Here is a 12835-nt window from a genome sequence, read left to right on the forward strand (position 1 = left end):
AATATGTCTGACTTCTTTACACAGACACATGCAGTCTCTAGTTCTAGAACGAGGAGTCAATATCTCAAAATTGAAATTTTTTTTTTCTTTAATTCAATTTGTAGAGAAACAGAACCAAAATATTGGAATTACGATAATACCAAAAAATTTGTTCAATGCTTATTTCCTTCGTCCTTTCATTTCTTTAACTACAAAAAAAAAAAGAAAAAGAAAAAGGGGAAGATTCTGTTTTGTTATTTTTGTTCTGGAATTGCAAATAAATGTACGATGAAAAACGTTAATGTGATATGATAAAAAAAAAACAAAATTGAGTTACCTATTTTCGTATGGGTACACTTATGTATGCCCTTACCTCACTTAAAGTGCCTTACACAATTTTTTTTTTTTTTCATATCCGCTTTAGGACGCAAGTGCAATCAATTCCTTTATTTTCGACTACCATTCTCTCGATTCTGTCAATTAGTCTTTAACTTCCGTTAACTCAATCTGCTACCAAAATCACGTGATATACATATAATTTTTTAGGACACAAAATCTAAGTTACACAAGATCCAAGCTGAGAAGTGAACCCTTAGTGCAATACTTAACATCTCTGAGGTATGGATGCACTTTTTTTTTTTGTTATATCGGCATAACAAAATCTTGCAATACATCAGATCTTGGAAATCTCTGAAATCTCTGAAATCTCTGAAATCTTGATATCGCTAAGTAATGTCATGTACAGATTTCGGGTATCTTGTAATTCAATAATTTATTTAATAATTGAACAAGTGATCTGATCTGACACAAGATGCAAGTTTAGAAAATATTGAATAAGCGTTCAGTAATTAAAATGTTTTTGGACTACGGGGCCTTATAATTGAGTTCTTGAGATTTTTCACGTCGCGTGAGATGGAACTTTAGTGAGTATGCCATGAAATTTGTCAATGCTTACTATAAATCTAATTTCAATTTTTAGTTTTCGTTTTTATACATTCCAAGACGAACAGATTGATTTTTATTTTATTTTATTTTATTTTATTTTTTAATCATTTATTTCAATTTTTTTTTTTACAAGTAGGATACCAGAATCAATCATAATATATAGATCTAGTAATGGCACAGTATTTGCGAAATGAACACTTATCATTGAATTCTTGTTGTAGCAAAATCTATAGAGCATCGTTGTTTATACGGCTTTCTTATCAGCATCACGAGTGTCACCAGCAAATTCAACAGAAACAGGACTATCATCCTCAAGTTTAGACAGCGTGCTCAAATTTTTCGTTTTCTGTCTCTTCATCTGCAGAAGACTACCATAATCCTTACTGTTAATGCGTTGCTTCCTCAAATTAGGCGTCGCATCATCATCATCATCATCATCATCATCTTCTTCCTCTTCTTCCTCTTCTTCCTCTTCTTCATCGTCATCTTCATAGTCATTTCTGTCTTGATTTCGATCACTATCGCTTGTAGACGATGCATTAGAAGATGCTTTATTATCGGAATTACAACTTTTCTTCTCTTCATTTTCATTATCCTCGTATTTTTCTTCATAATCATCTGCTCCCAATTTCAATCCAGATGCAAAAAGTTCAATTTGACCCTCAACATCCTTTATAGCTGCTTCCTTTCTTACCTTCATACTATTAAACGCTTCCGCCTCGTTAGAGATAATGCTGGATAATTTATCACCTCCCAAATCTGCATTAGGTGCCCTCTTCCGGTAGAACAACAAGTATGCGGCACTCGTAATCACCTCTTCAGGGTCACTAATCTCCGTAACACGACTATCATTGAAATAGTACCATTTGTCATCACAAAAGTTCTTTACCGAAGCAGTGTAATGACCACCTCCAAGGCCACCATAATGATTGTCAACAGCTATCAAATCATATACACAGTCTTCCTTTTTAATTGTTGGATTTGAAACAAAATCGCTAATATCCAAGCCCAGTATCGGAAAATCAATAACAACATCAATCTTGTCGCTGAATGCACGAGCACTATGAAATCTCTTTAAATGAATAGTGAGGATATCTCCCGCAGACCATAGCTGGATTGTTTTTGTGGCACGCTTATGAGCCTTGCATCTTGGACAATACCACAAATCATGTTCACCCAAAAGCTCCGGGGTGCTAAAGTACTTTAGACATTCCGCCAATGATATTCTACTTTTCCTCTGACGTTCGAACTTTGCCTTGTTTTGTTCCAACTCCTTGTTGGGCAATTGTGGCAATGAAGACAAATTAGACGAGATTATGGGGTTCTCATTGGTAAAGCATTTTTGATAAACCTCAGCATCCCATTTGCATACCAAGATAGTATACTCATCAACTAAATTTCCATTTGAATAATCGTTAACCTCAATTTCATTTGCATTCATCTCTATTGGCGAATTGATGTTGGAAGGCTTGGTCGAGTCAAAGTAAGATGAAGAGTTTGGGAGTGGAAGATTTGAGCTTGAGCCAAATAAGCTGCCTAGATTTACTTCGCTTTCGGTATCTTCGTCAGACAGATTTATTTGAGACATTTGCTGCACTCGCTCAGGTAGAAGAGGACGATTAAAAGATGTTTGGTTGGTGACTCCTTGTTCGGTATTCTCCTCATCGCCTGTTGCACTTCTCTCAACCACGACGTAATCATCCTGTGTTGTCTCATTAGGATTGACTAGTGGAAAACTATTTTGCTCCAGCTCTTGCTCCAACAATTGGGTCTGAGTATCAGTCTGTACTGGCATTTGCGTTTGTGTTTGTGTTTGCGAATGCGTCTGCAATTGAGTCTCTGACAGCAGCACAGGGCTTTTTTCTCGTGGATCGATACCACGAGCTTCATTAACCTCGTGAAGGTAAAATTTCCGCTTCAGCTCAGGTAATGTATTTACCAACTTTTTGAAATCTTTAATATTTGGCTTATGAAGTGGTACATTAACAACAATACTTGACAGCTTCATGCGGCTCTCATGTCCCATTCCGCCTCTATTACGCAAATATGAGCTCAGTCGATAGTTTTGTTCTTTTGTATACAACACATCAAACCCAAAATCGGCTCTAACATATGGGTCTGCCATTGATACATCACTGTCATACCCATTCTCACTCTCACCCTTACTCTCACCATTAACTTCACTCCTGCTTCTATCGTCATCAGTTTCCTCGCCGCTATTGATCATTTCATCTTCTGTCACACTCTTGCTTGCAAAATCCAGCTTTTGGTATAAACTTTTCGCAACAAAATTATCTTGTCTTTGCCTGTGGTTTTCATACTCGTCAACGAGATCGATAGAGGTTAAGGCAGAATTCACTTCTAAAAGCTTTCTTTTGATCGTGCCAAAACTTGCAAGATTTGACTTGTCCAATGTGACAAACAACGGAAGCCCAAAGTAGTGCACCATCTGGTACAGTTTGTCCTCATCCTCAACTGCATTATAAACTGGTAATATAATATCATTTTCAACATCATGAGGAATAATATACACCAAAATGTCGTCTGCATCTCTGATTATATCACCAATCGGCATAAACTTATTCTTGTTGTAGTCTGCTTGAAAATCAGCGTATATGGAATTTTGGAAAAGCTCATATATAAACAAAAAAGACAGAGGCACTTTCAAGTACTTTGCCAAATATGCAACCAATGCATCATAATTTGATGTCTTTTGCAACTCTACCTCCAACCGCATCACCCTTGTAGGAAGTAGTCTCAGTGACGACAAATCAACAATGGTAAAAGTGTGGTACCATTTCTTGCTTATAGGCAATGGCAAGGTCAAGTCATTGAATGGATCAAATGTAATTGAAGTCTTGTTACAATCGGGGCACACAAGCGTCGACTGGTACAAACCAGTAAATAGATCGGTTATTACCGAGTCATTTCTCTGCAAGTGCTGCTTCCAGCATGTGTCAGCAAGCCTCACTATTGCATTCCAGTCACTAATCTCATCATCGTTGAGCTCAGGCTTCTCACAATATGGCTTGGCCTTGATACGATTCAAATCTTCGTGAAGAGCATCTAAAAGCCAACTGAGAAACTCTTGAGAATCTTGTTGGAGGTATCCGGAAAACACAGAACTATATCTGCCAATAGTCAGCTTGAAATCCCTTGGCAGTATACTTGAGGTGTGCTTTAATGGGTCAAATGCAGATTTCAACAAGGTTCCGAAGGAGTTGGCTATGTTTCCGTGATATCCAAGTGGATTGTCAACATTAAGTTCTTTTCGATATACTCCATAATGAAAATATTTATTGACTTCAGGAACATGAAGGAGACATTGCAAAGCCGAGTTCATATAGCACGTGTTTCCCAAGTTGGAAAACCCCATGCGTCCCACTCCATCTCGAGAAGTTTCATTTGGCAGTTCTAAATTTTGCTTGACAAAGGTATCAACTGGGAATCCGGCGCCTGGTTTCTTGTCTCTAACTTCCAAAAGAATATGGTACAATGGCTTTACTACTCCTTCAGATTCCAAAGTCTTGTCATATATCCCCGGCAATACTAACCTTTTGTTTTCAAGCTCAGTAACAAATTTTGCAACCGTTATGTGATGTGTAAATTCTTCCTCCCTTGAATCTGTAAAGAACCAGAGCCTCACATCGTCAGTAACATCTATACTTGTCTTTGCAACGTATCGGATTAAGAATCTTGCCAATTGTGTAAATGTTTGAGTTCTAGAAAATGAAACCACAATGGGCTGATCATCGGATTGGCCAAGATGGCGAGGGTTGCCACTTCGAAAGTGCAGTTGTTGAGGTTTCTTGCCAAGAATGTGCAAGAAAAACACAATGGGCCATCGTTCCACCTCCAATTTTCCCGTTTCAGGGTTAAAAATCATTGATCTAACCACTGGTTGCCCCACGATACCAAACCATGCTGATAAACAATCAAATACTGTTTGTGGGATGGGTACAGTCTTTATTAATTCGTCTTGTTCAGAGTATAACTGTCCTGAACTATCAACTAATCTTTGAGAATTGACAGGACCAAGTGCATTCTTCAAGTTGGTAAAAGAAGAAGTTTCCAAATTGAAAAAACGTGACAAATATTCATCCTCCACAATATAGCACTCATCTCCGATTTTCCACTCAAAATTATGCAAATGTTTTCTAACAACATCTCTTTTCTCACGCAATTCATCCTCACCATCTCGGTGGTTCATAGCATCCGTTGCATTATCTCTTGCAAGAATATCATTGCGATTATTAAATTCAAGTCCTGTAGAATGTGCCAGTGTTTGCATACTTTGTGTAATTACGTTGTCAACGTTGTTCACGTTGTTAACGTTGCTGTCGTTACTGTTTTGTTCAATTCCCTGTATAGGTGGCATATCTGCATTTAAAGGTTTAAGTGAATCCACAGTGGATGATGATGATGATGATGATGAAGCTGAATTTAGTGTTACTGCTGCTGCTGCTGCTGCTGCTGTTGTTGGTGATGATGATAATGATGATGATGATTGTAATGGTGCAGATGTAAGTTTATCACTGCAATCCTTGTCTTTCCAATTGTCTGGTTCTAAATTCATATTGTTCAACATTGTTGTATACTTATCTACTTATGCTTCTGCTCGTGACTTCACAAACAAACACACACAGACACACAGACAAACACATACAGACAGACAGGTACCGACATTTACTCACGCTCTATCCAGGAGGATTCGCGACAATTTTCATCGTAGATTCTTGTGTCGCCGCCACTCTTGCTAGTGCGAGACGCGACTAAATATCAGAGCAGCAAAAAAACAATGAAATCCAAGACACTACAGAGAAAAATCTGAATAATTAGCATTGACAACCAATACAATTGATCTAGTTTCATACAACGTAGAATATACTTATTTGCTTTGTACTTTTACTTATCTCATCTATACATAATCATATGAAAAGGAGTGTCTAAGTAAGATAGTACTAAACCAAAGACTCTACTTCAAAAAAAAAATAATGTAGGTGCCTAACCTCAACAAAAACATTTGGTTCAATACCCTTGGATACCCCCCCCACCAACTCACTCGAGTAAACATAGTTCTATAGATTGAAGAAAACTTTCTTTTAAGCAACTTTTAAGCAACTTTTGAGCGTGCTTTTGAAATGTGAATAGCTTCTCGTAACGAATCTAACGTGATTGCTCCATTGCTCACCAAACTTATCTTGTTGATACTCTTGTCGTTATTGATGATGGAGATTCTCGATAACACTGTGGATTCCTCAGCTTCTCCTTCCAAATCGCTCAACATAATAACTCGCCCGTTGTTATCCTCAATCAAACCGAAATTACTAGCCACCGTATGTGGCGGTAAATTCAATTGCAACAAAGTTTGCATCTCCTGACGCAAATCCAACTTCACATTTCCTCGACTACTCTCCATGGTTCCACGAGCATTCGATTTCCGGGATCTAATAGAGATTTTGGCACTAAGCGCGTCGTCGACATAACAACGCGGAAGCGATAACCCTTGAAGAGCTTTCAAGCAAGAAGTAAAACATAAATCAAAAAGTGAATTCGTGCTTATGTCCCTCAGATAAACTTTAATACTCAGAAAAACCGCAAACGAAAGGCTCTTGGAATGCAAACTCGAAAGGTTGATATATTGCCATTGAGACTCATCCAAGTCAGGGTACAAAATTTGATCACCAACCGACTTCTTCTCTTCTGCATCTTGCATATCCTCATCTTTATCTTCATGCTCACCATCATCTTTTACCAAGATACCTAGATTGTCAATTCTCAATGCCAGAGCTGGAATCACACGACAGTGCCTCAAGGAATAAAAAAGATCCTGACTGAGAATCATCTCTTCTTCAGTAGGTGCACCAGACCTACCCCGTAGTATTTCAACTTGCGGATATATGGTGGCATACTTCTGCTGTTCCAGAGAGCCAGTGTTGAGGTTCTCCACAATCAGCAAACTCAATGTATTTATTATTGTAGTTGTACCACTCTTTAGGATCGAAGACCCAAACACCAAATCAGAACTATTTTCCAAACTTTTGCTGTCACCAAACTCTATAGCTCTATATTCATTAACATTTCTCAAATTCGGCCTAACACCAACAGCCAAATGTCTTTGGAGTGATACATCGGGAGCAATACGGGCAAGTACGTCCGGCGTGAATGTGACCTGTTGGAGCTCGGTCATATTAAAACGGTATGATTTATGAATTATAATTTATGATCTATGATCTATAATTTATGAGGTGTATTTTATGATTTTCAAATTCTCTTCTTGAAAAAAAATAATAAGAAGAGATGTATAAGCTTTTATGAGAAAGGAGGTTTTACTCATGTAGAAAAGAGAAGCTTGTGATGGAATGGATCGTACGCACAACAAAAAAGAGCAACAACAAAAAAAAGACGGATGCAAAGTGCGGCTTGTGCGCTTTCTCTCTCTCTCTCTCTCTCTCTCTCTCTCTCGTCTTTTTTCTTTTTTGTTTTTTGTTTTATGATTTTGCTTTTCTGAAAAATCGGTTTCCCCTCCACTATGGTACAGGCCAAAAGCATACCTTTTGCATTTTCTTTTCTGCTTTAAACCCGTCTCAACATTTTGTTTTTTTTACTATCATTGGGCCCCGGTTTGATGAGTATTTCTCAGTTTATTCATGAAATTGACACATCCTATACTTTGAATAATGATGATGACCGGATTCGAACTTTGACCAATTTGTTTTCGCTCAATCCTCTGGAGAACAAATACATCGTCTCTATATATAATGAATCATTTGAACAAAGCAAGTCCCATTCATTCACAACCAGATACGGCGAAGAATGGCCAGCGTTTGACTCTGTCGTATCAAGCTTTATCAATATTTGCACACTAATGGATCCATGGTCTGTATTGAGCTCGTTTGATCTATACACTACATTCCTCAATGATTTATCGGTTGCGTTCAACAACAATACGTATGGATGGCTCCTATCACATAGTATCAAAGCCACAATTGCAATGGTGCTACCATGGGCCTTGCAATTGGATCGACAGATGTTTGGCAAGGAAAAGGGCGGCAAATACCGACTAAACTATTTGGCGGCCGTGCTATTGAAAATATTCAATAACATTCGAGTAAACGACTCCAACAAGTACAAAAAATCTATTATGCTATATTTAGGAAACAATTTATGCTATATCTATTGGAAACTAGACAACCCACTACTATGCCGCAACATTTTTAGCAACATGAGTAACACCAGTCTCAGGATTACTGATTTTCTGCATAATGACCAATTGAAATATAGATTCTACCTTGCCAGGTACTATTTAACGAAATATGAGCTCTTGGAAAGTTTTGCGCATTTGGAATGGTGTCTTGTTCATACTTCTAGTCCCAAAAATAAAAGCATGATCATTGAACTTCTTCTACCCATAAGCCTTGTGCTTGGTAAAAAGCCAAATTTTGCAACTTTTCATCGGTTGCAAAATGGGAATGGCTATGCTGTACAAATCTTGTCTATCTACGAGCAATTATTCAGAGCTACTGCAAAGGGAGATTACGACAGTTTCAAATTGGTGTTGAACAACCATCGTGATTACCTCAAGGACAAAAACCTATTGCTTTTATTAAATGGTGCAGAGATTTTGATTTTCAGGAACTATTTAAAACGCATCTGGAAATTCATGAACTGTCCCTCAAGTCTCGATACAAAGATTATACCAATTACAGGAAAGGATATTCAATTCGTGGAAAACCTTCTTGTGACATTAATAGACTCAAATTTGGTGAAGGGGAAGTTGACGGGTAAACAGACCATCGTCTTGAGTAAAAACGACCCATTTCCTGCTGTATTTGACATGTATACTAGACGATACGGCGCACATCATAAACCAAACAATAGCTGGATGTAAACCATTACCCTGTATTGCTTGTTTCCTTCTAAATAAAGAAACAACAACAACAACAACAGAAAATAAGGAAGAGAAAATGAAAAAAAAACTATACTAGGAGTGTCACATAGCGACTCAACTGAGACGCAATGTGCCCATATTTCCACAAAGCAGAAATGGGAGTCAGACCCAAAATAAGGATGCTCTGATACTTCAATTATTTCTAGTGTAAACTGCAGAATATAAATAGCAGACAGAAGTCGCATCTTAGACCTCAGTCAAATATATAGAGAACATCGATAAAATACACATTTTACGGTCATAACAACTATAACGCGATTCGGTGAATATTCGGAAGGAGTGACGTCCACTCAGAACCCCTTCACTAACGGATGGTATGAGGTAACTTACATCTTAAATCTTACAAATTAAGAGCTTTACTATAAACATAGTGTAGTCAGATTCAGAAACACATTATCGGAATACAGTCCTTCTACCAGAAATCTATTCGCTGGTACTAGCACACAAAGGTAACGAATTATAGTTCACAGCAATCGCACACTTACGTTAAGTATATTTACTATGTGACATTTTGGTGTCATTGTGGGTGGAGTTATCGAACTGGTATTGGTACGGTCATGAACGTGCATATAACCCAATAAACAACAAACACAGGCATGAACTTGGAAAAAGACAGATAACTACTGTCGATGGTAAGCCGAAGATGCTTCGACCATACTATTACACAGGGAAACCACTCCTTGAGTTCACATATACCCGAATCATGGTAACGAGACGGTCAATAAACCCATCATTTACAGGTAGAACTAACTCTATCAAACTACGCCGTATGGTACGTTGTGCCGGAGACTCGCTTCTGCCGGTATACGGTAAAATTGCTGAAAGCTTATTAAGCACAAAGTTGATACCCAACAGAGAAAATCATTCATGATTGTGATGTGATTACAAACTTAATATAGCTTAGACCTCGCCCGAATCCTATGAGACATTGTATGAACTTACACAAGAACCCAAAATTTTCAATTTGGCACTACCATTGCCTGTCACCGCCGGAAAACAAAATAGTTGTACCAGCCATTAGTCGCCATACAACAGGATATTTGTGATAACAATTTTAACGGGAAACGACCTGTTGTCCAAAAAAAAAAAAAGTTTTCCCAACCGCGAATGAGACACAAAACCGACAAAGTGCTAACTTCGTCCTGACCCATAAACACAGCGCCGTCAAAGTTAACGATGATGTGGGATAATTGACGTGACACTTAATTTAATTTATTATCATAGATGGAAAAATAAAATAAATTCCTGATCACACATCAATATACACGTAGATTTTTGTCAGTCAAAATACAATCGAAAACTTGATATAGACTTGGTTCAATGGATAGTACAGACGTTTTAAATGAGAAAAGTATGATTTATGAAAGCTGTTCGACAGTAGATGCAACCAGGCCCAGTAATTCCTGTTTGGTAAACCAGATTACTCAATTGACAAATGAGGTCCGTGACGCAATCGAATCATTAAGACCATTAGTACAGAAATTACTGCAAATCGAGATGAATCCAAGTACTAGGTCAAGCACTGAGAGTGAATCTGCCCAAATGAACTCATACTCCAATTTCCAATTGATTAGAGACCCATCACAAAGCATCACAAGACCTAACGAAATTTCGGAATCACAAATGATGTTACAACCCACATTCATACATGATTATTCTCTTAACAACCAGTATTTTGACCTCCAAGAAATCATGGTTGAAGGATATGAGGAAACATGTGCGTATATCAATGATATCAGGAAAAAGTTTACCGATGCTGATAGGGCAAATGAATTACCATACATCCAATACCGAAGTCGACAAGTGGAAAAAGTATTTATAGCCAACTATACAGCTTTAGCTTTAAAGTTAAATAAGTCCATGGCAGATGAGTTGATGTTAGAAAAGTTTGATGAATCAAAATTCCCAACTTTTAAAGGAGATGATTATGACAGTTTCTATTATTGGCTTAAGAGGTTGGTATGGTATAAACACACCTATTTCATTCCAGACTACTTGATACGAGATACATTACTAGATGCAACTCTATCGTTGAACAAACCAGATTTAACAATGGTGGTCCGCTCATCATGTAAATTATTAAAGCATTTTTTATCATCACCTATTAGGTACGACCTTATATTCTCACTATTGAAAGTATTTATCATCGATGACAAGAATATTGATATCATTGATGTAATTAGTGATGTGATACATCTGGGTTGGGACCCGAAGAGTACTATGCTAACCATTTGCGCTGAAATGGACGTTTTCATTAGAACGAAAGAAAGCAAAGAGTTGCTTTTAATCACTTGGGTCCAACTTTTTAAAATGTTGTTCGAAGAACTCGAAGAAATTATGGACCAAATTATAGCTTATATGAAACCAATAGTTAGAGTTGCTAGACCCAAAGAGCAAGAAATAAACACCATTGTTGAATTGGACGGTTTTGAAATCAAGGCCCATCTTGAATTAATAAAGAAATGTTCTCAAGAACAGGTTTTGGCTATGAAGATGGCAGTAACTTTTGGTGAGATATGGGAAGCAGTGAGTGTTACATATACACAAAGAATAACGCATATCCACTTGTTGGATAAACCAAAGAAACCTGCACTTAGATCAACCAAATCATGTCCCGCCTGCGGAAAATTTGGCCACAAATTAGTAAAATGTTATAGTGTCCGTGGGGCGGTTAGAGATGGACTGGTATTCATAAAGAATGGGCACGTATACTCCTCCTCTGGCGAACAACTAAAGCTTAATAAATCCGAAGTGATGGTAAAGAAGTATGCTAATTTGTTTCAGAGAAGAACGTGATATTGCACGAATGAATTTTATTGAAAGTTCGGTCAAGACCGATTTACCATTATATTGACCTGATGAAAAAGGCCACATTAAACGTGGAATTGAGGTGGAGTCACACTAAAACTTCAGAATCGACCCCATCCTATATACAAAAAAGAAAAATGATAGCAAACTAAAAAAAAAAAATTGGTTATTGGAAAGTATGCACAACAAAGACGAAGAATACTTGTGTACAATGCAATGTCAAAATCAAATTACACCCAGGTGATACACTTGTTAGTTGAAATTGACAAATTCAAACTCCAAGGTAATAATTGAAGAAGTTGTAGGTTACTCCATATAGTAAAATCAAGCAAGGCTTGTGCCGAACCTACTTCTTTCGATGCCCGAGTGACAACAAGGTTCCACGCAGATTTCTATAGTAGTTAAACATTTCATTCCATATGGGAACTTCCAATGTGTAAGTTGCGGTGGCACCTCCGCTTAGGCAAAATAATGTTACTATTGTTTTTAACCCTACATTTCTAGCAAATGTGGGGGTGGGGGAGACGAGCGCCACAGACTCAAAATACCCACAAATCTTCAAACGCATAGCTTTGCCCTCGTGGAGGGGGGGGGGGAGGAAAATTGTCTCATAGCGACTCAACTGAGACGCAATGTGCCCATATTTCCACAAAGCAGAAATGGGAGTCAGACCCAAAATAAGGATGCTCTGATACTTCAATTATTTCTAGTGTAAACTGCAGAATATAAGTAGCAGACAGAAGTCGCATCTTAGACCTCAGTCAAATATATAGAGAACATCGATAAAATACACATTTTACGGTCATAACAACTATAACGCGATTCGGCGAATATTCGGAAGGAGTGACGTCCACTCCGAACCCCTTCACTAACGGATGGTATGAGGTAACTTACACCTTACACCTTACAAATTAAGAGCTTTACTATAAACATAGTGTAGTCAGATCCAGAAACACATTATCGGAATACACTCCTTCTACCATAAATCTATTCGCTGGTACTAGCTCGCAAAGGTAACGAATTATAGTTCACAGCAATCGCACACTTACGTTAAGTATAGTTGCTATGTGACATTTTACTATTTATTAATTCATTTATTCACTTCTTTGATTCATTCATTAAAAAGAAAAGCAAAATCATACCATCTTATAC

At 37.6% G+C, this 12835-nt stretch overlaps 4 protein-coding genes across 4 annotated transcripts; 2 read left to right on the forward strand and 2 right to left on the reverse strand. All coding sequences in view use genetic code 12, as the record gives it.

The window, feature by feature from the left end:
• Positions 1–1168: 1168 nt before the first annotated feature.
• PVL30_000543 (uncharacterized protein) lies at positions 1169–5500 on the reverse strand (the record flags this gene model as incomplete). Its single annotated transcript, XM_001527990.2, has 1 exon — positions 1169–5500. The coding sequence occupies one exon, from the start codon at positions 5498–5500 to the stop codon at positions 1169–1171; it is 4332 nt and encodes a 1443-aa protein (XP_001528040.2).
• A 537-nt stretch (positions 5501–6037) lies between these two features.
• On the reverse strand, positions 6038–7114 carry PVL30_000544 (uncharacterized protein; the record flags this gene model as incomplete). The annotated part of the gene is made up of 1 exon (XM_001527991.2): positions 6038–7114. One exon carries the CDS (start codon positions 7112–7114, stop codon positions 6038–6040), a length of 1077 nt encoding a protein of 358 aa, XP_001528041.2.
• A 438-nt stretch (positions 7115–7552) lies between these two features.
• Positions 7553–8815, forward strand: PVL30_000545 (uncharacterized protein; the record flags this gene model as incomplete). Its single annotated transcript, XM_001527992.2, has 1 exon — positions 7553–8815. The coding sequence occupies one exon, from the start codon at positions 7553–7555 to the stop codon at positions 8813–8815; it is 1263 nt and encodes a 420-aa protein (XP_001528042.2).
• A 376-nt stretch (positions 8816–9191) lies between these two features.
• PVL30_000546 (uncharacterized protein) lies at positions 9192–11671 on the forward strand (the record flags this gene model as incomplete). The annotated part of the gene is made up of 2 exons (XM_001527993.2): positions 9192–9196; positions 10186–11671. The coding sequence occupies 2 exons, from the start codon at positions 9192–9194 to the stop codon at positions 11669–11671; spliced, it is 1491 nt and encodes a 496-aa protein (XP_001528043.2).
• Between the last annotated feature and the right edge of the window lie 1164 nt (positions 11672–12835).

The sequence above is a fragment of the Lodderomyces elongisporus genome, chromosome 1, assembly GCF_030384665.1.
Source record: "Lodderomyces elongisporus chromosome 1, complete sequence".
Lineage (NCBI taxonomy): Eukaryota > Fungi > Ascomycota > Pichiomycetes > Serinales > Debaryomycetaceae > Lodderomyces > Lodderomyces elongisporus.